The 21,198-nt window shown below is 55.3% G+C and overlaps 9 protein-coding genes across 9 annotated transcripts; 5 read left to right on the top strand and 4 right to left on the bottom strand.

Annotated features, from left to right (window-relative positions):
* Positions 1 to 3,535: 3,535 nt before the first annotated feature.
* CCMA1212_002923 (uncharacterized protein) lies at positions 3,536 to 4,321 on the top strand (the record flags this gene model as incomplete). The annotated part of the gene is made up of 1 exon (XM_073700290.1): positions 3,536 to 4,321. One exon carries the CDS (start codon positions 3,536 to 3,538, stop codon positions 4,319 to 4,321), a length of 786 nt encoding a protein of 261 aa, XP_073560984.1.
* Positions 4,322 to 5,071: 750 nt separating this feature from the next.
* Positions 5,072 to 7,006, bottom strand: CCMA1212_002922 (uncharacterized protein; the record flags this gene model as incomplete). The annotated part of the gene is made up of 1 exon (XM_073700289.1): positions 5,072 to 7,006. The coding sequence occupies one exon, from the start codon at positions 7,004 to 7,006 to the stop codon at positions 5,072 to 5,074; it is 1,935 nt and encodes a 644-aa protein (XP_073560985.1).
* CCMA1212_002921 (uncharacterized protein) lies at positions 6,444 to 7,103 on the top strand (the record flags this gene model as incomplete). The annotated part of the gene is made up of 1 exon (XM_073700288.1): positions 6,444 to 7,103. The coding sequence occupies one exon, from the start codon at positions 6,444 to 6,446 to the stop codon at positions 7,101 to 7,103; it is 660 nt and encodes a 219-aa protein (XP_073560982.1).
* Positions 7,104 to 8,143: 1,040 nt separating this feature from the next.
* Positions 8,144 to 10,645, bottom strand: CCMA1212_002920 (uncharacterized protein; the record flags this gene model as incomplete). Its single annotated transcript, XM_073700287.1, has 1 exon — positions 8,144 to 10,645. The coding sequence occupies one exon, from the start codon at positions 10,643 to 10,645 to the stop codon at positions 8,144 to 8,146; it is 2,502 nt and encodes an 833-aa protein (XP_073560983.1).
* Positions 10,646 to 10,671: 26 nt separating this feature from the next.
* On the top strand, positions 10,672 to 10,902 carry CCMA1212_002919 (uncharacterized protein; the record flags this gene model as incomplete). Its single annotated transcript, XM_073700286.1, has 1 exon — positions 10,672 to 10,902. One exon carries the CDS (start codon positions 10,672 to 10,674, stop codon positions 10,900 to 10,902), a length of 231 nt encoding a protein of 76 aa, XP_073561390.1.
* A 1,759-nt stretch (positions 10,903 to 12,661) lies between these two features.
* Positions 12,662 to 13,921, top strand: CCMA1212_002918 (uncharacterized protein; the record flags this gene model as incomplete). The annotated part of the gene is made up of 4 exons (XM_073700285.1): positions 12,662 to 12,720; positions 12,811 to 12,937; positions 13,113 to 13,317; positions 13,695 to 13,921. 4 exons carry the CDS (start codon positions 12,662 to 12,664, stop codon positions 13,919 to 13,921), a joined length of 618 nt encoding a protein of 205 aa, XP_073561389.1.
* CCMA1212_002917 (uncharacterized protein) lies at positions 13,017 to 14,162 on the bottom strand (the record flags this gene model as incomplete). Its single annotated transcript, XM_073700284.1, has 4 exons — positions 13,017 to 13,187; positions 13,232 to 13,639; positions 13,685 to 13,883; positions 14,146 to 14,162. The coding sequence occupies 4 exons, from the start codon at positions 14,160 to 14,162 to the stop codon at positions 13,017 to 13,019; spliced, it is 795 nt and encodes a 264-aa protein (XP_073561384.1).
* Positions 14,163 to 16,930: 2,768 nt separating this feature from the next.
* Positions 16,931 to 17,885, top strand: CCMA1212_002916 (uncharacterized protein; the record flags this gene model as incomplete). The annotated part of the gene is made up of 3 exons (XM_073700283.1): positions 16,931 to 17,223; positions 17,310 to 17,509; positions 17,570 to 17,885. The coding sequence occupies exons 1-3, from the start codon at positions 16,960 to 16,962 to the stop codon at positions 17,883 to 17,885; spliced, it is 780 nt and encodes a 259-aa protein (XP_073561383.1). The 5' UTR covers positions 16,931 to 16,959.
* Positions 17,886 to 18,352: 467 nt separating this feature from the next.
* Positions 18,353 to 20,851, bottom strand: CCMA1212_002915 (TBC1 domain family member 5; the record flags this gene model as incomplete). The annotated part of the gene is made up of 6 exons (XM_073700282.1): positions 18,353 to 19,563; positions 19,622 to 19,764; positions 19,820 to 20,361; positions 20,415 to 20,582; positions 20,654 to 20,771; positions 20,829 to 20,851. The coding sequence occupies 6 exons, from the start codon at positions 20,849 to 20,851 to the stop codon at positions 18,353 to 18,355; spliced, it is 2,205 nt and encodes a 734-aa protein (XP_073561382.1).
* Positions 20,852 to 21,198: the final 347 nt, after the last annotated feature.

Raw genomic sequence — 21,198 nt, 5'->3', positions numbered from 1 at the left:
GGAACCAAAAGATGAGAAAGGCACAGAAAACCTTGGAGCAAGCGCTATGCAAGCGAGCAGTCACGTCGTCGTGCTCTCAAATTTCTCTTCCCTGCCTCCGCAGCAAGGTCGGACAAGAACTAGTCCAAGCTGTGGGGGGGAACGGCGAAACACAATGCCAACTTTTAGGAACTACCCAAGGCCGAGAAGACGCTGACGGCTGCGGGTCTTTTGATTATCTGCCGCAGCAATGGGCCGCTGCCGGCTCGCAGGAACCCTTGGGCGGGAAATCAATGCAACGGCTGCAACGGCTGCAACGGCTGCAAGGGTTATGGCACAAGACTGGAGCCGCGGATTGTGTTCGTCTTGTCAGTGTCCGTGTCCCCGCAAAGTGGCGGGCGTAATATCCAAAGACGTCCGGGAGACGGGGGAGAAGGGGGGAGCAGGCAGGACCTGAGATAAGGGGGGGGCCTTGTAATCCCGCGCGGGTGACAGGACGAGGATGGTCTGGGGCAGCGAATAAAGAGGCACGGCCTGGGATTCGTGACACTTGAATGAAGCTGTCCCGTGACGGCGTACAGCTACAGGACCAGTCGGTTTGGGCCAGGACAGTTGGTGGCTGCTGATGCTACTGCCGGCTATAGCCCTCCAAGATCTAAGGCTCGGGGATACTATGGCTGTGTCTGGTATAGCTCTTTATGCCAGTATCGAACGATTCTGCAGGCTCCAGCGAACCAAGAGGAAGAGCCAGTGGCGGAAGCAGGCGAAGTCGAGGCTGGAGGCGAAGATGGACAGCTTGGAACTATTGAAGGAAGAAGATTGAAGGCGGTAATAGTTGGAAGCAACAGGAGCCACTGGCAGTTGCGTACAAGATGCCGAGAGGTCCAGACTTGTTGATATCGGGAGGGGGCAGCACAAGGGTTCCTTCCCTGCAGAGTGTGGACGAAGTGACGGGGAAGGAACGGAGCGACCAGGCCAGACCCAATTGGCGGCACACGTTGGAACACCTTCCGAAGGGCAGGAGCCAATGAGGGCGGTTTGCAACGTTCCTGAGCAAAGACGCAAGAGATGACCTCCAAACTGGTACTCAGCTGTGTTGAAGCTGTGATTGGGCAATTCGGGAAATGAACAAACGAGCGTCAAGGCCAGTCAAGAGGGAGAAGAGAGAAGGGCCAAGGACGAACTGCCAGGGACCCAGGAGGGGGTGGGTTTGAGAGCGGAGGAGCCGTGGCAGGAGGAGGAAAACTCCCGGCTGGCAAAAAAAGAAGGAAAAAAAAAAGAAAAAGAAGAAGAAAAAGAAGAAGAAAAAAGGTAGTCCGGAAAATTTTGTGCAAATGAGGTTCTAGACGATATGGCGAATGGGCTAGCAGAAGACCGGCTGTGTGGGAGTAGGCCAATATTGCTGCTTGGACTAGCAGACAGGTAAAACTTTTCCGCCTGACCCAACTGGACCCTGAATCCCGAGCGGGACGTTTTCGTTGGTCCGCTGAATTCAGGGTCTGGCACACTAATAATAAGGCAGAGGCGCATCAGGCTGGAGCTGGAGGCTGCCGAGCCGGCAGCAACAGCAGCACATGTTTGTAAAGTGCTGAATATAACTTGGTATTTCTGACTATAATCAGTACTGGTACGGAGTCATGATTCAACAATTTCGGTTAGCTTTGCATTTCAGCCAGACTCAAAGCTGAATGGAGGTGAGGATGGTTCAACTGCTGCGAACATGAGGGGTTCAGCTACTCTAAGGTTAGGTACGGATAGTTGTCTTGAAACATTAACGCAGTGCTCACCTTGGTGAGAAACAAGTCCTCCCCTACGAACAGAAGATCTGCAAAATCAATGCATGCGGACTATCCTTAAAAAGTCGAGTCTGTGTGTGATTCGCCTCCGTGACAGGAGCACACCAAATTTGCCTCCTATTCGCATTCACACGGCGGGGTCCTGGTGGCTCTGGCCTACTGGTTGCAACCATCTCGACAGGGCCCGCCAGCGAGCTCTGCTTGTGACGGACATGTTTTGCAGCTGAAATGTCATTCAGCGCCTGGCCCTCTGTGAATGTGAAGGGTGCTAGGTACTTTGATCTCTCTACAGTAATGCTTCGCACAGGCGCAGAAGTTGGCGTGGCTTTTTTAATCAACCACCTTCTTCACGGGATCGAACCTGTACAAGTCTTAGGTAAGGTACGGAGGAGACATTGGAGGCAAACCGTTTGCATGTGACACTCTTGTGGGGATGCACACGACCCTCGACAACCGCGCACATTCCCCCGGCAGCCCCTCGGTTTTGCTTGCAGCATCGCCTCAGTATGTCTGGAAATCATATCTCAATAACCTGCTTATTCGATTTATGATGAGGCTGAATCGACCTTCGGCCAAAGACTGCCCGGCTGTGCATGATCAAGTGCGGAAAGGAGGTTGTGCGCCGAGACTTCACCATTACGTCATAATTGCCAAAGTCTGTCTCGTCCATTTTTTCAGCCGAGATAGTAGAAGCTGCATTGCCCGAACAGCCACAGGACAATACGCCACTTTGTGGCTGTAAGTGACACCATGTGGTGCAGGGCGTGGAATGATACGTCCAAGTATATAGGATCTGAAGAAGTGCATACCTAGTACTTAGGTAGGTAGGAAGTCTGCGCTCATATAGTCCAGCAAGCTGAGATTGCTCCGGGAGCGACAAGCAGAGCAACCCCTCGCCTTCTAGTATAGCAGTTTCACATGCCTAGGGAGTACGTCCGCAGCTCCTTTCCACAAGACGCATCATGGATCTTCTAACAGCAATCTCCCGTCTACTGGGCCTTCCCAGGCCTAGAACCGCGTAGCTGAGCGCTAACTGCTGTGCCGGATTTCTGTCGCGCCTCGCCTTGACGTTGACGTGATGCTTCTCCAATCGCGACGCCTCAGGCGGCATGCAGACAGCGGGATCCCTGCAGATCGGGTCACAGCACCGCTCATTCCTTCCTCTTCTCAGCTTGTCTCGAGCACGATTCTGACTTTGGATGGAATCACCACTAACCACAAAGTCAAAACCCAAGGCTCTGGATTAGTAGGGTTTTAACCTTCATCGTAGTAGCGACGCCATCCTGGAAGCTTCGTTGCTCGGCCTTGAGCGCCTTATCTTATCTTTGTGCTCAAGGTAAGGTAACCTGAAGGTACTCCGTAGTATAACATGGAAGGTGGCCCCGCGCCCACGCAGCTCGGCTTCCACGTTGCCAAAGGCCGGAAAAATAGAGCAAAATACCCCGCCGTCCGAACGCACCTGGAACCTTCGAAGGGGCATCTGCTGCCATACCTTGCCTTCTTCGTCCAACCTCGTCCGACCTCGTTATCGAAACAACATACACACCAAAAACAACGCCAGCTGAATAGACAGACGCACACTCTCTCTGGGCACGCCTCGCCAGCTCCATCTCCTGCCGTTGCGCCCTCCGTTTCTCTCGTCTTTCTGTGCAAGAGGAAACATCGGAATCGGCCCCGCCATCATACACCCCGCCTTACTGCTTCTTCTTCTTCTTGCTCTCTTCTCCAGCTCCAGCTCGTCTCCTCGCAGCCAACCAGCCATGCCCAAGACACAGCCCAATCTCTACGCCTTCCCGGGCACCGACGCCCTCGCGCAGGCCCTCCGCTCCTACGTGATCCAGAGCCAAAACGCCGGCATCGAGCGGCACGGCGTCTTCAAGGTGGCCGTGTCGGGCGGCTCGCTGCCCAAGACGCTGGCGCAGGCGCTGCTGGCGCCCTCGTCGGGCCCGGCCGACGTCGTCGACTTCACCAAGTGGGAGATCTTCTTCGCCGACGAGCGCGCCGTGCCGCTGGACCACAAGGACTCCAACTACGCCCTCGTCAAGGCCGAGCTGCTCGACAAGCTGCCCGCCGACCAGCAGCCCGCCGCCGTGCACGCCATCGACACGGCCCACCTCGATGACGTCCAGGAGCTCGCCGACCGGTACGAGCAGACGCTCGTCGCCAGCTTCGCCTCGCGCGACTCGGTCCGCCTGCCCATCTTCGACCTGCTGCTGCTCGGCTGCGGGCCCGACGGCCACACCTGCTCGCTCTTCCCCGGCCACGAGCTGCTGCGCGCGGCCGACGCCTGGGTCGCCCCCATTGAGGACTCGCCCAAGCCGCCCCCCAAGCGCATCACCCTGACGCTGCCCGTCGTTACCCACGCCGTCCGCGTCGCCTTTGTCGCCACCGGCTCTGGCAAGCGCGAGATTATGAAGCGCATCTTTGACGCCGGCGAGGGGCTGCCGTGCTCTCTTGTCAACGAGGCCGCGGGAGACCGGTGCAGCTGGTTTGTTGACGAGGCGGCTGTTGAGGGCGTTGCTTTCCCTCGGAGGGCGTATTTGTAAAATCTTTGTGGACGGGAGATGGTTGGCGTTTTCTGGGAGGGGGGGCCAATGGAGGAAGATGGATACGAATTATTGATGATGCATAAACACAGCAGATTTAACGAGATGGCTCAGTTCCGTGGGTTGACAGGATTGGGCAAGCAGCATATGGATACGCCGGTGATGACTCGCTGGCCCTTGCATCCGAAAGGAATAGGAAGACAACTCGCGCATTCGACGACTCTGTTCTTCTTCTGGTGGGCTCTGGAGGGAAAGAAAGGAGCTTTGTCCCGCGGTTGTTTTATGATATCCTTCATCTTCTCTTTCCCTTTTTTTTTTTTTTTGTTCTCTTCTTCTTTATTGTTACTTAGATTATGTGAAGCTCTCACTGGAAAAGAATTTGATCGTTTTTGCCCTCATCATAGCAAGCGGATAAACCAAGAAAAGAGTGTCTTTTTGCGTCGCTTATGGCTATGCTAATGATGACGCAGATTCCAAGATGACGCTAACGCAAATGCGAATGCCGATATGATGATGCTGGTTTTGCTGATGATGCGCCCTGATGCAAATGCGGCGATGACGATGCCTGCTTTTCCTTGTCCACTCCAACGGCGTATGTGTTCCCATGGTCGCAATCGTTATGTCGTCAAAATTCGAATAATTCCCAGAAACAATAAAGGACAAATAAAGCCGAAATGAAATCAAGCAGAGGAGAGGGAACGGATGCTGGAACATTACCAACCGCTTTCCGACAGCAAGACAAACAACCCGCTACATTTCATTCCAAGCACCTCCGACCCGCGACACTCGGACATCGTCGTCACTCCCATTCATCCTCTCAATCCACTCGTCCTCCCTCACAAGCGCCTCCTGCTCAATCACCTCCATGATCCTCAGCTCGGCGAGCATGTCGTCCATCAGCGTGCGCGACCCATCCAGCATCTTCTCCAAGCTCGACTTCTCGTCCTCGTCCGGCGGCTCGGTGTAAAAGTCGTCTCGGCTCAAGTCGTCGATGTCGCCGAGCTGCTGCCTCCACTCCTCGAGAAGATGAATGAGGTCCTCGCGCTCTTCTTTCCATTGGGCGTCCAGGTCTTGGATGAACAGGGTGTCGTCTCCCTGGACGAGCACGACGCCCTTGCTTCTCGCATCTTCCATCTCGCTCACGCCATCGATCCAAGCCTCAAAATGCTGTATTACGCGGGCATATCGACCACCCGGGTCGCTCAGTGACCACACGTTTGTGATGATGGACTCGAGAGACTGGATCTTTTCGTCCAGTCTGCCGCCGCTACCCCATCTTCTCAGCGCCAGTACGTTGCGCTTCTCCAGCCCTGCACTCTCTAGCTCGGCAACCTCCCTGCTCTCCTCGCTCAGTCTGTCAAATCGGTTTCCCAATTTCGCTTTCGCACTTGCCCGCCATTCGGCGTCCACAATCGGAGCCTCCTGATGCAGCAAGTACAACTGCAAGAGCTCTGCTTGAAGCTTGCTGACCTCGGCCGACGCGGCAATATTGGCCGGGAGCTTAGAGGGCGAAGTAGGTGTCAGATGTGACCCAGAGGGCTTGGCAGAGAGGGTCTTGCCCGGCGAGTTGGGCCGCTGAAGCGAAGAATTCGAAGGCCGCTTGAGCTGCTGCGACGCCTGGTCTTGCGACAGCAGCGTGCCGGCAGAGGAAGGCCTGGATAGCCTGGACACTACCCTACTAAATGTAGCCAGCGACGGCTTGCGGCTCGTCGACACCTTTTCGGTAGAAGGCTTGCGAACTGTCACCTTCTCAGTAGACGGCTTCCGAGAAGCCATCTTCTCGGTAGAGGGAGCTCGGCGGTCCAGCAACTTTGGCGGCCCCGTCGGAGTCACAGCCCGGCTGCTAGCGGCTGAATTCGTGGACAGGTTGGTGGTCGGGGTCACAGACCGAGTTGTGTTCCTCGACCGGCCAGAGAAGGAGAAGGTGGCAGCTCGAGAGAGCCCTATCGAGGGCCCAGCCGAAGGCGACCTTATTCGGGTCGAAGGCGGCGTCTTTTCTTTAGTCGACGTGGGCGTGACGGGACCCGCAAAGGTATTCGATCGCGGCAGGGCAGTCGGCGTGACTGCTCGACGGGTCGTTGGCGGCATGCCTGGCTGAGCCGTAGGCGTCGCGGGTCGCCGAATGGGATCCCTCGACCTCGAAGTCGAAGAAGCAGGCTTCACCAGCGTTGGCGGCCCGGCGAGATTCGTGGCCGAACTCCTCGAGTACGTGAGCCCCGTTGACCTCCGCTCCAGCTCCTTTGGCTTTCCCTCCATGGATATGCTCGCAGACCTCCCCCTCGTCTGGATCGACGGCCTGGTCACCGTCGTCGACGGCGGGTACTTGTTGGTCACCGCCGACTTTTCCTTCCTCGCAGCCACCTCCTTCGTCGTCGCCAGCGTCATCGCCCTCGCCAGACGTCCCGGCATGGGGCCTCCGGCAGGGGGTGGAGCTCTCGCGCCGTTGCTGGTGCCGGTGCTGGTGCTGCCGGTACCGGTACCAGCGGTGTTCTTGAGGCTCGAGGACGAGCTGCTAGGGCTAGAAGCGGTCGATGCGGCTCGAGCATTATGTTTGAGGCTGGGCAGCCGCGTTGGCGAGGCGGATCGGGGCACCGAAGCGTCTCGCGAGCTGGACGTCCGGGTCGGTATCGAGGGGATGCCCGTCGCCGAGCGCATTGAGCGCGAGCGAGGGATTGACGACGACATTGGGCGTGACGTCGAGTCTCCGGGCGGATTGAGAAGAGGTTTTTTGGAGGAGATGGACGATGCAAACAGGTGCAAAGATGGAGAGCTACCCAACTAGGTATCTTGGGTACCTTAGGCCGGTGACATTCCCCCTGTTAGTGCCCTATCTGGCGGTGATGTCAGGGACAGGAATAAAAGCCCAACTGGCGTTCCTGGCTACGCCCCTTTGGGCCAGGCTCGGGGGGTGTTGGTGTGGCTGGTGGCACTCGCACCTCCACGCTGACGCACTTCCCACCAGCCATATCGTGAGAGTGCAACTCGTTTGATCGTTGATATTCACATGTTGGTTCATGCTAGGAACTGCATGGTTAGCATCACCTCATGTAAAGGGGGATGCGGGAGAGATCTGGGGCGGCTCCTCATTATGAGTGCATGATTACGATCCAGGTGAGCGTACATCAAGCAAGTCAGAGTTGAAGAGTTGACTTGTCCTTGACGATGTTTTTCGGCTACAACATCACCAGTTTCAAGCACACGACAATGTTGCATATTCTAACGAGCGCTATCGTGTCATCTTGTATTATCATTACCCCAAACGCTAAGATAGGCCAGGTACTCACTCTCTCTGGAACTACTCTCCCTCGAGAGAAACGAAACCAAGCATGCCCTGACTGATACACAAATCCAGAGTCCGCGCAAAACACGCGGTTTGGCAAAGCCGAGTTTCCCTGAAAAGCCAATTGGAAAATTTTATCCTCTTCTTTTCCATTTTCTTCGAACCAACGAGTGACTGATCCAATCAAGGGAAGCAATCAATCCCCTTGTTAATACTATTACATGTGAGACATGCTCTTTTCCTCCAAGCTTGCTTGCGAGCTGAGTCGAACAGTGGTATCGAAAACGGAAAACAGAGGCTGGCAGAAGTCCCTCTGGATGGTAGTTTCATACAAGGTTGCAGTAAAATAAAGGGGGGGTAAAAGACGCTGATGATGACATTCGTCGCTCCGGACCCCCTGACGGAGATTTCATACCGTAGGTTTATCATATATAAAGAGAAGAAGTCGGGGAAGAGGAAATCGCCAGTAGGCGGAAAGGGGTATCGTCAAAGTATGTGCCAGAGAAGGTTAGTTAAAGAGGCGTGCGGCATCACAAAGTTGCCTACATCCCTAAAGAGGTGCCAGGGCGAGATGTAGACGGGCCGACCAGAGTACCAGACGCGGCCAATGCATCGACGAAACGGCGGAGATCTCGTTGATAACCGTCCAGCCTGCGATGGCAGGCATCGCAAATCCGTAAATGGCAAAAGGCACACGTCCAGCGATCTTCAAGATCGGCCCTTTCGCAAGTTTGGCACGTGAGTGGACAGGTTCTGTTGCTCCGTCGAGCCATGAACCTGTGTCGCTGGAAGCAGTTGAAATGCGCATCGCCAAGCGGTCTCGCCTTGGCGACGCCATCTTTCATCAAGCCTGGGAACGATTGTTTGGGGAAATACGTGGCCTTGGGATTCGGCTCACCGCCCGTCTTCATCTCGGCATACACCGTACCATCGCGGCCCCGGTAGGCAGGCCCTTGTGCGTCCGACTGCGGCATCCGAGGTTCCGATATCGACTGAGGCATACTGCGCTGAGGCTTCACAGTCTGGGGAGCATCTGCGCGTTCTTTGGCAGGCTGTGCCTGCACGGCGGGCGTGACCAAACGGACAGATGCGGCATCTTTCGGAGGAGCCGCCGGCGCAGGGGCTGCTGCAGGTGCTGTAGCTGCTGCAGGTGCTGTAGCTGCTGCAGGTGCTGTAGCTGCTGCAGGTGCTGTAGCTGCTGCAGGGGCTGCTGCGGGAACTGCATCGTCCTTGGGTGGTACCGAGACTGCAGATGCTTGGCTGCTCGACGCACCGGCACTGTTCGCATTCGGCTGCTGGCGGAATGCGTTCTTGGCAGCCGTAAGGTCTTGACTGGGTTGCGACGGCAAGGCTTTCCGTGCTATGGGCCTCGGGCCGCTGGGCAGTGTGACAGGCTGGCCGCCGTTGGAAGGCTTGGGAGGGAGTCCTTTTGCAAAGTCGGGAGAGGCGCCCCGTGGCGCCTCCGGAGACGAGGCGGGAGAGACGGGAGAGACGAAGGGCTCGACAGCCGGCTCCTTGACCTCCTCCTTCTGATACTCTGGCGTCGGCGGCCTCTTGGCGACGGGGGCGCTCGGAGGCCCAGTCTTGGCTCCAGCAGTGCCGGACAGCACCGAGTCGGGCCGCTGCGGTGCCAGCTTGTCCTTGATGTGCTTCATCTTGGAAGTTTCGCCCCCCATGGCTTCGGCAGCAACGATGGGCCGGTCCTTGAGCCGCAGCGAAGGGCGAACGTTTCGGCCAGGCAAGCCGCCGGCAAACGGGGGTGCTCGCTGGCCTGCGGCCTTGTCAGTCGACACCGTCTCTGATGCCGCCTCTGGCGCTGCGAGCTCCGGCTCCGGCTCCCGTGTTGGCTCTCGTGTTGGATCTGGAGCTGGTCCTCGAACCGGCTCCCGTACTGGATCTGGTACCTGACCTGGCACTGGCTCTGGCGCTGCCCTCGAGACAGATGCATGCGAAGGGGGCTGCGCGTCCGCGGTTGATCCGTGGCTGGAGTCGAGCCTCAGACCGGAAACCTCCCTGCTGCCCTGGGTCATATGTGGACGGCGCTTCCAGATCTCGGGCCGGGGCGACGGCGGAGCGGCCAGTTCAGGCGAGTCGGTGGACGGCGGCAGCGGCTGTGCGGGAGCGGGAGTAGGAGTAGGAGCAACAGTAGGAGTAACAGTAGGGGTGGCAGCGGGTGGTCTCTGGAGAGGAGTGCGGTCCTTGAGCGGTGGCGGAGGAACCGTGTTTCGATCAGCCGGGCGCGTGTTGCGGTCCTTGCCGGCGTTGGGACGCGCAGGCAGTGAGCCACTGCTGCCTCTGCCACTGCTGGCAGGCGCAGCGGCAGCAGCAGCAGCCGGCCTCTCGCTTCCAGCGCCTGTGCCTGTGCCTGTTTCTTTCATCATGTTCGAGTTACCGCTGCTCTTTGTTCCGTTCATGTACTGAGATCCTGCCGCGACTTCCTGCCGTCTCTCGCCTGCGCCGTACTGCGACATGCCCTGCGACTCGGCCTGCGGTTCGTCGCCGTCGTCCATGTACGCCATCAGGATGCTCGACAAAGAGAAGGTGGGCGACGGCTGGCCCAGGAATTGCGCCGACGGCGGCTGCAGGTTTGCAATTGGCTTCCGCGGGATCGCCATCATGTTCGAGCGAGCGCTCAAGGGCGGCGATTGCAGACTCGGCACCGAGGATACGGGCGAGGGCGCCGCGACTATGGCCTGGCGAATGTTATCCACGGGGCTATTGATGCTGCTCTTATTCGACTTGGTATCGCTGTCGCCCAGATTCAGCTGCAGTTTCGTCGGTAGCGGAGGGAGAGGAAGATCTTTCGGCGGCGGCGGCGGCGACGCGAGCGACGAGGTTCGCGCCGGAAGGCTGAATGTGCTGTTGCTTCGACTGCGAGCGGGATCGCTGTTGTTGCTCCCGGATGTCCTGCCGGCGCTCTTGTTGTCGCTGGTGTCGTCGTCTTCGCCGTCGTCGTAGTCGTCGCTGCTGGGAACTCCAGGCAGCGCCTTGGAGAAGCGAGACGTGCCGCTTTTAGAGGCTGCGCGATCGGATGGGCGCAACATCGTGGCTCGGCATCAGCGCACTGACAATGGCTAAGGATCGAAAAGAATCAACCGAGAGTAACGGCGATGCGCAGCTCTGGCGGATTGCGCATTGGTGGAAAGCAGAATTTGGCAGTCCACGCGCAGAGGGCAGAGATGCTGAGACGAAGGAGGCCGTCCTAGTTGTTTTGGATTCCGAGGGGAGTCCCTGGCTAATACGACTGTGGCTTGCTGCTAAGCTGCGGGAGAGGCGACGAAACGGGGCTCCTGTCTATTAGACTGGAGCATGGGTTGTGAGTCGCCTCATGGTTGACATCCTTGTTCGATGGTGAGCTGTGCTGGCTGTCTCTCAGTGGCATGGCTGTGGTTGGAATGCGGTTGACGCCGTCGCAGGCTGGACAAGGATTGAGACTGCAATCCTCTGGGGTTGGGACAATACAGGCAGTGGCACAAGAAGTATTGAACGTGTCACAGCATTGTGTAGCCGGCCAAAGGTATGGCAGACGTCGGCGTTTGATTCGAGAAACATGCAGAGGGCACTAACAGAATCCGGAGTAGACTCTTGCAGCAGATGGTGATGGCTAAGACGATCTACACGTCAAACTTGTTCTAGTTTCTGCTCAATGACGCTCGTCAAGGAGCCACAACGTCATGAGACTTTGATGTCTGCACCTTTTACGATGAACTTGTTCCCAGATTTTTGCTGTAATGCTCATCACGGCTGAACAAGGATCTGTCTGTCCATTTGGCGTGGTGGCTGAGAACGTGAGACAGCAGTCTCATTATTAGCCACTCGCCAACTTGCGCCACCAACCAACGGCACGATGGCTGGGTTGAAGATCCTTCAAGCCGTTGTACCCGTTGGATGACCGAGAACAACCCAACGCTATAATAATGCGAAAATACTTTGTGACATTGGGGTTTCTTCAACAATCATCAGCTACAGAACCTGCTGACGGAGCCACAAATATGCTTCTGTTACACCTTGGAATACGGATATAAATCGTCTTTGATACATGTACCAGAGCCTGTGATACCTCGTATGTAATACTTCGTACCGTGGCACGCCCCATGATCGACAGCCGAGCAATCAACGTGGCAGGCTTCCCCCGCATGTAGCCCTAGAAAAGAAAAGGGGACCAGACACGAATGAGATGAAGAAACAGTTGCCATCTGCGCACGGGCAAATCTCCGACACATGGCTGAGCAAAACTGATGCTAAAACGTCGTACATGCAGAAATACTCCGCAAGTCCAACTCCGACTCCACACGACAATCTACAGTACTGTACTAGGTAGGTATAGGTAGGTAGGCAATCGCCTGGTGGTGGTACGATCTGACAACTGAGAGACGTTGCAGATGAAGTTTATAGTATATTATTGGATTCGTAGAGGTTGAATGAGAAATGTTTGTGCGAATCACTGCATCTAATGGCACTTGCTGCGACTGGTGTCTATTTCGCGGTAGGCTTCCAAGTACTTAACCTGTAACCAGCCTCGACTCCAAGGAGATTACAGAACCAAGCATGCCGCATCTGAAACAAGATGCACCAACCTTCTGTACCAACGCATTTGCAAAAGATGGCATCAGCGTGTCTGCAGAAAGAAGACGTGCAACCCGCTCGTCTGGGCATTGGACTTTAGCCACCCCCGGATTTCGATCAGACTTGAAGCCTCAAAACATGTACTCTATCACAAGTCGAGACTACCTTCTGCTCATCTACATCAAGATGAGGTCGCCCAACTCAACGGAGACGCATCTGCTCTCCCAACAGAAACATCACCCCTGCTTTCCCGAGCCTCGTCCCCAAAATGGCGTTCTGGATGACGATAGCAATGTCCAGAACGGCAGCGTGGGAGTCTGGCAGGAAGATGCATCACATGGCTGACAAGATGCACATATTTGCTTCCCGCCATTCGAGTCGACGTCAGTCAACATCCACCTACATATTTTCAAAAAGGAGAGGGTATGCCAACAGCTGGTCTCCTCGTATAGGTCTATCTCGTAACGGTCGACCAAATCCTTGGCCGTTGCGACATGTGCAAGACTGGCAGCGAGCTCAAGGCCAAGAACAACACCAGCTGGATCGCCACAGCGTAAGCACATGAGCATAATATCACAATCATCTCCATCTCACCAGCTCAAGCAGCGAAAGAAGAGGCCCTCTAACGTAAAAAAGACTGCAGACACTTCCTCACCCTCACAAGCTTCCGGCCCCTCTACGGCAAGCTCAGCGACATCTTCGGCCACAAGGCGTGCCTCCTGTTCGCATACGCCGTCTTCGATGTAGTGTATGCTCCTGGGATGTCGATGGTGAGGCTGAAGCCCCTTCACATGAGCAGTCGAAGGCAAGCGAGTGTTGGCTAACGTGCGCTTGCATCCAACAGGTCATTCATGATCCATGCCCCCTTATGCCTGATCGCTTGCGTCTGGACATGTTTCGTCCTCGACCTGGAACCCCCCCTTTAAAGACCGCTGGGTCCGCCAGATTGGCTTCCTCGGCGCCCTGACCCTCATCCTCGCCGTCGTACCCTTCCTGACGGGCTTCGACTCCAGCCCCAACCTCGGCTGGTGCAACCGCATCACCATCGTCTCTCTCAGCCTCACGCCCATCCTCTCCGTGGAGATGAAGATCACCCCCCCGGGCACATCATCCTCAGCCGCGACTTGCTGCCCTGCTACATCGCAGACATGTGCGGCATGGCCCGCGAGATGGCCGTGATGTTCTTCGTACCGCCGCACTTGCAGGCCGTCGAGGGCCTCAGCACCACGGCAAGCAGACGGGCAGGTTCTAGTGGCCGGCTGCCGCTTGCTGCGGAATGCTGCTTTTCTCCATGATACCCCTTCGCCGCCGTTGTCGTCTGGTTCCGCTCGCTCCTTGGGGTGCATGCTGGGTTCGTCCTGTCGGCCGTTGGCAACGGCGGTGGCATGTCCACGTCTGCCTTCTTCATCCCCTCCCGTCCTCTTTGATCCGCGTTCCCCAACACCTTCTTGCCTGCAAACGACGAATGCCATCTGCGTTCGGTGTTAAGAAGATGCTATTCCATGGACTATACTAACATGGACCAAGGCGTCGCCAAAGCCCTCGTCGCGATCCTCGCCGACGCAGCGACCCAAGACTCCGCCGTCGCCGTCGCCGTCGCCTGCGTACCTCTTCCGCTCCCTCAGCTCCCGCGTCGGCGTGTCGGCATCAGCTACCGAATTGCCATCATGGGATCCCTCGTGCCGTCGCTGTGTTTTGGGCTCGTGAGCTTCGTTGCTACATTTTGGGTCAAGGAGAAGCCTCCGAGACGGTAGACGTGATTACCTAGGTAGGCATGGGGTCTGCGTCTGTTACCTTGGAGATGATTGAGGAGGTTGGTATCTGCTGACGGCGAATCCGCACGACCACTGTACCTGCGAAGATACAGTCAAAGAGCTCGGCAGCCAAGAGGATGATGCATCATTTTCGCGCCTTTCGCGCATATGCAGTCGATGCAACCTCGCCCTTGATAACGACGGCCAAGACGTCAATTGCAGACCTGGAGCAGAGCAGCATTTCGTAGCACTTGTTTTTCACCGCCAAGCAACCCAAAAGCCACCCGAATGCTTGCCATTTTCCTCCATTCACTGCCACTCGGCTGCCATTTTCCTCCATACACTGCCACTCGGCTGCCTGTCCAGCTACACATGCATGGATTCTCCTCCGCATCACCAGTTTTCTTTCTTCTCCCTCCAAAAGTAAGCACTAGATACTAGAACTCAGTTAATCCCCAGCAGTAGCAACTCGATGCTCGGCACGGGCCCTCGCCAAGCAATTGCGTCTTGGTATCCTCTATCCCCCGTCTCCCCATATCAAGGATACTACTGTACTCTTACTATTTGTTATTCCCTCTTCCTCCTTCTCCCTTGACCCCGTCAAGCACCTCTGATAGACGCCCGCCGTTGAGCAGCAGCAGCAGCACTTCAGAATGCAACGCTGGCGTGGGATTGGCTCTCCGGCCATGCTCCCGGTCTCCCTCTGGCCGCTGCACGATTGCGCAATCGATGTTTTGTTTACGCCTGCTGCCTGAATTCGGCGGCCAAAAGAGAGTTGCGAAACTGCAGACTTGCATGTGAGGTGAGCGTATGGTTGAAGAGACTTTATTCTTTGTATTCTCGTTTTTTTTTTTTTCTTCTTTCTTCTTTCTTGTCTCCATCCCCTGCTTCATCTTTTATGGAGCCTCTTCTGGTCCGTCGTCGTCCCTGGTCGACATCACAAAACAAAGGTGCGTAATCTTAATATTATGCTTCAATGGCAACATGTCGCTAGCCGCCGACCTAATCGCCGCCCATGCCTTAGCGAGATGCCGAGTCAGAAGTCCATTGTAAACAGTAGTTCAGTTTGTACATGGGCCATGGGCGGCAGAGGGAACTTCTGCAATACCGACGCCGCCCAATGGGTTTCCAGGATCGTTGCTCTCTTTGATTACCTTACTTTTCTCCGCAAGAGAGCTATTTTTGTTTCTGTATGTATGTAGCTATAATTCGTGTTACGAGCCAGTGATTTTTGCTGGTAGTTGCCTAATTAGGTGCCCACTACCGGAGCGTTGCCCTTGCTAGTTGGTTCGATTGAGAGGCAAGCTGCTCGGTGCTCTGTTGAACCGCGTTGAAATGCTACGGTATGGTGTTGAGATGGGTCAAGGTAAGGTAGCACGAAGAGGAGGAGGCGGAATGCAGTACATTCAAGCTCTTCGGTGTTCGGATGGATAGAATTGATAGATAGGTAGGCCTCAACTCTAGAATGACTTGTGCCTCGTCGCACAACGTGCCTTGACCAAGGCCGTGTACGATCTCACATGCCCTCGCCCTCATCCTCGTCCTTGTCCTTGTCCTTGCTGCTGATGCGCGTCTCCCCCTCACCAAATCGATCGCCCGGGCACATTTACCCCCCCGCCCGCCTCGACTCATGCCGACACCCTTCCAAGTTGAAACCTCGTCTTCATCCCACATGAACTTGTACCCAATACACCAGCCATCCGGGTAGGCATCTTCCTTGCTCCCTCAGTGCTTTCTGCCCGTCGATGGCATCCAAACCAGCCCACAAAGACAAAAGTACCATGTACTGTACAGTACATAAGGTATGTAAGGTAGTAGACCCCTGCTAATAATGACTTTTCCCCGCGAGCAACCTGATTTGCTTTTGATGCTTTTTATCAAGCTTAGACCAGCAGACCGGGCCTTGGCGCCTCAATCAAGAAGGTCGCACCAAAACCCTCAACCTGCGATTAAAGGCCATCTCTCTCTCTCTCTCTCTCTCTCTCTCTTTCTCCCCAAACCCCCTTGACGATCCAAAGGAAAAAAGACCGGGAGCAAGTGACGGATACGGCAGGCTGTTTGGACGCCGAAACTGCCGGAGCCGGCCGATCGTCCCTGGTCTGCTTCTTGGCGCTGTAACTGTTCGTGATAGGTTGGATGGGCATCTTTGGTCTTTTCCCTTGTCTTCTTCTGTTGCTTGTCCATGCTGTTGAACAAGATGATGGTAATGATGGCTTGAATGATGCTGGCGTTGTATTGCATTGCCGCTGAGTTGCTCGGGCCCGTGTTTCCTCTTGCTCCTTTTGTTGCTTATCACCGGCCGTTCGTTTCACCACATACCGTTGCGACTGCTACGGAGTAACATGGCACCTGTTCTCATTATCATTTCCACTTATTCATACCGTTACTTGCTTTTGACCTCTTCCCTGTCCTGCGTGTCGATCCGGTTATCTGGCTGCATATTCCCCGGTCCCCCAAATGAACATTGCCCGCGTCTTCTGTCCAGCCACTCAGAGATAGCAGATGGGATCTTGTCGTGTGATTGCACCGTCGACGCTTCCGCCTTCTGTTTCTGGCATTGACCTTCAAGGTTCTTTTCACCTACTTCTCTCTTCTCAGCTTTGGATCTTTTGCGAGGTGCCCTGGCAAGTTTTATTTCTTTGGGGGGACTTTGTGCGTGTGTTGCTGCAGGCTATCCTTTAGGAAGGAGATTCGGTCGGGCGTTTGTTTCGTTCATGCGGGAATGGGATTCGTCACTTTTTGAAGCCTCGGTATGCGAATTCGGGGAGATCCCGTCCTTGGTGTCGTAGCATCGGGGCTGCTGTGGGTGGACTGGATACGGCACGTTTTACCAGCGCAGATTGATTGATTCCTTTGTTGTGGTGTCATTGTCCATCGTCCTCTTCTGCCTAGGTAGGATTCGAATGTTGGAGTCTGTATATAAATATGGGATGTGATCCCTCCTCCCCTCGATTCGTCTGGAGACTTCACCGCAGCTCACAAGTCAACTCTTCTCCTGCCCCTTAGAAGAACCTGAAAGCTTTCCGCCACCAGTCGCCATGGCTCCCGCTTCCCAAGTCGTCTCGGCTCTCATGCTGCCCGCTCTCGCCCTCGGAGCCGCCATCCAGCCCCGCGGCGCTGACATCGTGGGAGGAACCGCCGCCTCGCTCGGCGAGTTCCCCTACATTGTCAGTCTCCAGAACCCCAACCAGGGCGGCCACTTCTGCGGTGGTGTCCTGGTCAACGCCAACACCGTCGTCACCGCCGCCCACTGCTCCGTCGTCTACCCTGCCTCGCAGATCCGCGTCCGTGCCGGTACTCTTGTAAGTTTTGCTTTGCTTCGCGCGTCATTCTCGCGTGTCCTCGTATAACAATCGGCCTTGTGATGCTGACCAAGCTCTCCTGACAGACCTGGAACTCTGGCGGTACCCTGGTCGGTGTCTCCCAGATCATCGTGAACCCGTCCTACAACGACCGCACCACCGACTTCGACGTTGCCGTCTGGCACCTGTCCAGCCCTATCAGCCAGAGCTCCACCATCGGCTACGCCACTCTTCCCGCCCAGGGCTCTGACCCTGCGGCCGGCTCGACCGTCACCACCGCTGGCTGGTAAGCATCATCGTCGATGTCCAAAGCTCTTCATGCGTCCTTGCTAACCGTTTCCAAAAGGGGCACCACCAGCGAGAACTCCAACTCCATCCCCTCGCGCCTGAACAAGGTCTCCGTCCCCGTCGTCGCCCGCTCCACCTGCCAGTCCGACTACCGAAGCCAGGGCCTCAGCGTCACCAACAACATGTTCTGCGCCGGTCTCACCCAGGGCGGCAAGGACTCCTGCTCCGGCGACTCCGGCGGCCCCATCGTCGATGCCAACGGCGTCCTCCAGGGTGTCGTTTCTTGGGGCATTGGCTGTGCTGAGGCCGGTTTCCCTGGTGTCTACACCAGAATCGGCAACTTTGTCAACTACATCAACCAGAACCTCGCATAAGCGGTCCATGGTGGCAACCAACGAAAGCAGTAAAATGTAAAAAAAAAAAAGGAAGAAAAAAAAAGCATCATCTTCTAAGTGGCAGGGTCCTGTTTGCTCTTGTTGATTGGTTATGTAGCTGAAGCTATGGGCAATCCGAGCTTCACTGCAAAAGACTTGACCGATTAGTTCAGAACATCTAGGACTAGAATTAAAGAAAAACTTTACCTCACTGGATTCTCGGACACCCGTAGTTTGGCAGCTTCTTTATTGTGTCGTAGTTATTGAAGTTGGATATATGATACCTGTGTCCATCTGATAAGTGGCATCAGTTTGAAAAAGACAATCGCGCAACATTGCGGCTCACTCCGAGAGACAGAAACAGAAGTTCAACTCATCACGGATAGTGAGCCCAGTGAATACTTTCGCATGTCATTCCGTATATAAAGACATGAATGATGAAGAATTGAATAGTTACCATCCCATCGTTACTCCTTCAATCGCTGCGTGCTTTCAATAGGCTCCAACCCGAAAATATCGCCAGACCCAAGAGGATCTCTCTCGTCCAGGTCTGCCGGCACTTCTCCAAACAGAAAGGCGTTTTTCTCACGGCTCGCGTTGTTTCCACGTCTCTTCTGCTGAGAGGCAGGTGGCTTGCCTATCGGAGGCGTCTGCAGGGGTCCAGATTCATCGGGCTCCAGCATCCATGAAAATGAAGACTGTGCTATCGTCGATCGGGCAGGTATGGGGGCGGCCGGTCGAGGATTGAGACTGATCTCACTCAACACGCCCTCTTTCTTTGTATCCTTGCTTGTGACTTCTATTGCGTCGGACAGCGGGTCATTGATGTCCGCGGGCTTCTTCGTCCGGCCCAAAGCTGAGCTCGTCTTCGCTGGAGCTGGGGCGGCCGTATTCGTGCTTGAAGGTCCTGGTAACAGAGGCTGGTTCTCCTTTCCAGCTGCCGGCACTTGTTTAGCCTCTTTTCCTTCTCTTTTCTCAGCCCCAGATGGGGTTTCTTTAGCCGTAGGGGTGTCTATCGATGGAATGTCCATGGTGGCATCTTGAAGATATATCTGCACAAACTGGACCTTGGCTGCTGCAACCTCAATCGCGTCAAGACTTCTAGCTTTGTCCTCGAGATTTGACAGAGAGAGCGCCCTCAGGCTGAGAACAGTCTCTTCGAGAAGGCTTGCCAGTTGCTCGTTTCGCCTCTGCATAACAGCCAGCGCCTTGGCTGCGCCATCGTCGGCCATGGCGACTCTTGGATAAGGTGAGGAGAGACCTTCGTTTAGACCTTGCATGTTTCTCTTGATCTCTCCCACGGCATCTCGCAAGGCTTGATTAATTCCCAGCTTTTCACTCTTCTCTAGCACGCCTTGGATCATGTTTTCCACTCCTCCACCCTGTTGTTGAAGAAATTTGGATGGCGAACGGATTGGTGACCTCAAGCCGAAGCCTCTTCGGCGAAGTGACTCGAATCCAGAAGAGGGCGAGCCGATGCGTTCAGCAAGCTCGGGGCTCTTTGGCGTCTTGGGAACTTGACCTGAGTATTTCTTGATCAATGCTGCACCCCCGGCCGCGTTCATGTGATCCCGTAGATAGAGCGCATCATCAACGAATGTCTGAGGCCCATGCAGCTGGTCGGGGGGTCGGTATTTCAGGAGAAGTTGCAAACAAACGGAATAGTCGGACTCTAGCACTGAAATGGCGGGCAAATTAGCAATGACAGCATCTTCAGAGTCAGTGACGACGCTTACATTGCCAACGAATTCGCAGTAGCATGGCGCAGCAAATGAGGTCTATAAGGTCTAGCGAAGGATCAACGGCCAAGATCGTGTCCCAAAGCACAAGGAACTGGTTAAAAGGAAACTCTCGGCTGAATAAAAGTCGAATCCAGCGGCTATCAAGGAGGTCAGCATCAATGTATGAGCAGCTTGAGAAGGGCTGTCACGCACATTAGGAAGATCTGAGGAAGTATTTCTATACTTGTGAGATGTGCAGCTAGTTCGGGATCAACCTTTTGTAAGCAGACTTCATGGATGAATCTACTCCGCTCGACAATGGCGGAGCTTTGCTCTGGAAATCGAGCTTGGGATGCACCGTCAGCGTTTGAATCCGGCACGTCTTTGACTTCGTAGAAAGACTGAGCGTGCTCCATCAACTCAGAGAACAAGACAAAGGCATCATGCTCGATAAATGACCGGTCGATGGTCTCGAGCATCAGCTCGTCAACGCTATCCTCGGCATCGCTGGCGGATATTGATGTGCGATCCAGGGCATCTTGCTCGACAACATGCAATATCGGGGCCAGGAGTTCATGCATGCCCTGTCGATAGCCTCCTCTGCTCGGATTCACCTTGCAGTAGATGAAGAGTATGTCCAGGATCATGCGCTGCATGTAGTCTTCATGATAGTTTGCTTCATCCGGGAGTCTCTGCACGTCTTGCAAGATCTCTGCTCTGATAACCTCATCTTCGCGAACAGTGTTCCACGGCGACTGGACGCGATTAGGGCCCATTGAGCCTGAAAGGGTTGGATGAGTCCACTTACTTTAGGGTCATCGGCCAAAGGGTCGATGGTGAGTTCAGTGAGAGCCTCAGGATGGTTTATAAACTTGAGAAAGTGGTCACGGCGTTCATTGTATCGCTCTCGCTTTTCATGAAGAGACTGAGACCAGCCTGGCTTGACATCCTCACCGTCTTTGGACAAGAGAAACACCTTCTCATGGCATCAGCGTCAACGTCAGACCGATATCTCCGGGCAAAGACGGCACATGTAAGCCCACTCACCTTCCAGCAGACGGAGCGACAGCCCGATAAACAAGGGCTCGAGGGCCCGTTATGGCGGACGGCATTCCGTAAGTCATCAAGGCTTGCGCAGTGCGTTTGCGTTGCCTGCCATCTCGCTCTTCAAGAGAAGTTAGTCGCCGGCCATTGACTCACTTGTGAGATATCTAGAACTCACTGCGTCTCTGCAAGCGATCTCATGCTGTCGACGGTCCTGGCGAGCAAGGCTAGGCGGCCAAGCTCATCAACATGGCACGCTCGCTTCTGACGTTAGATATGAAGTCTATCGTTGCATCGAAAATGGCGGATTATTGGATATTACACAGTTCCGATCTCACTCCAGAGGGTGAGAACATTCAAGATTGGATTGAATCAAGGCTGCGGAAGTCAATCGCCATAGCCCCGCATCTCGCCGGCGCCAACGTACGAGTACTTGTACAGGTACACGCACACTCAGCTGCCTTGGATCGCTGTAGGCGGGTCCCGGCATCCCAATGCCGCGCCTTGGAAGGCACAAGCAATGCTCCAGACCGGCAGTGTTAGGTGTT

The sequence above is a fragment of the Trichoderma ghanense genome, assembly GCF_004382785.1.
Source record: "Trichoderma ghanense strain CCMA-1212 chromosome Unknown scaffold_2, whole genome shotgun sequence".
NCBI classification, from domain to species: domain Eukaryota; kingdom Fungi; phylum Ascomycota; class Sordariomycetes; order Hypocreales; family Hypocreaceae; genus Trichoderma; species Trichoderma ghanense.
This window is presented reverse-complemented; position numbering and strand designations above follow the sequence as displayed.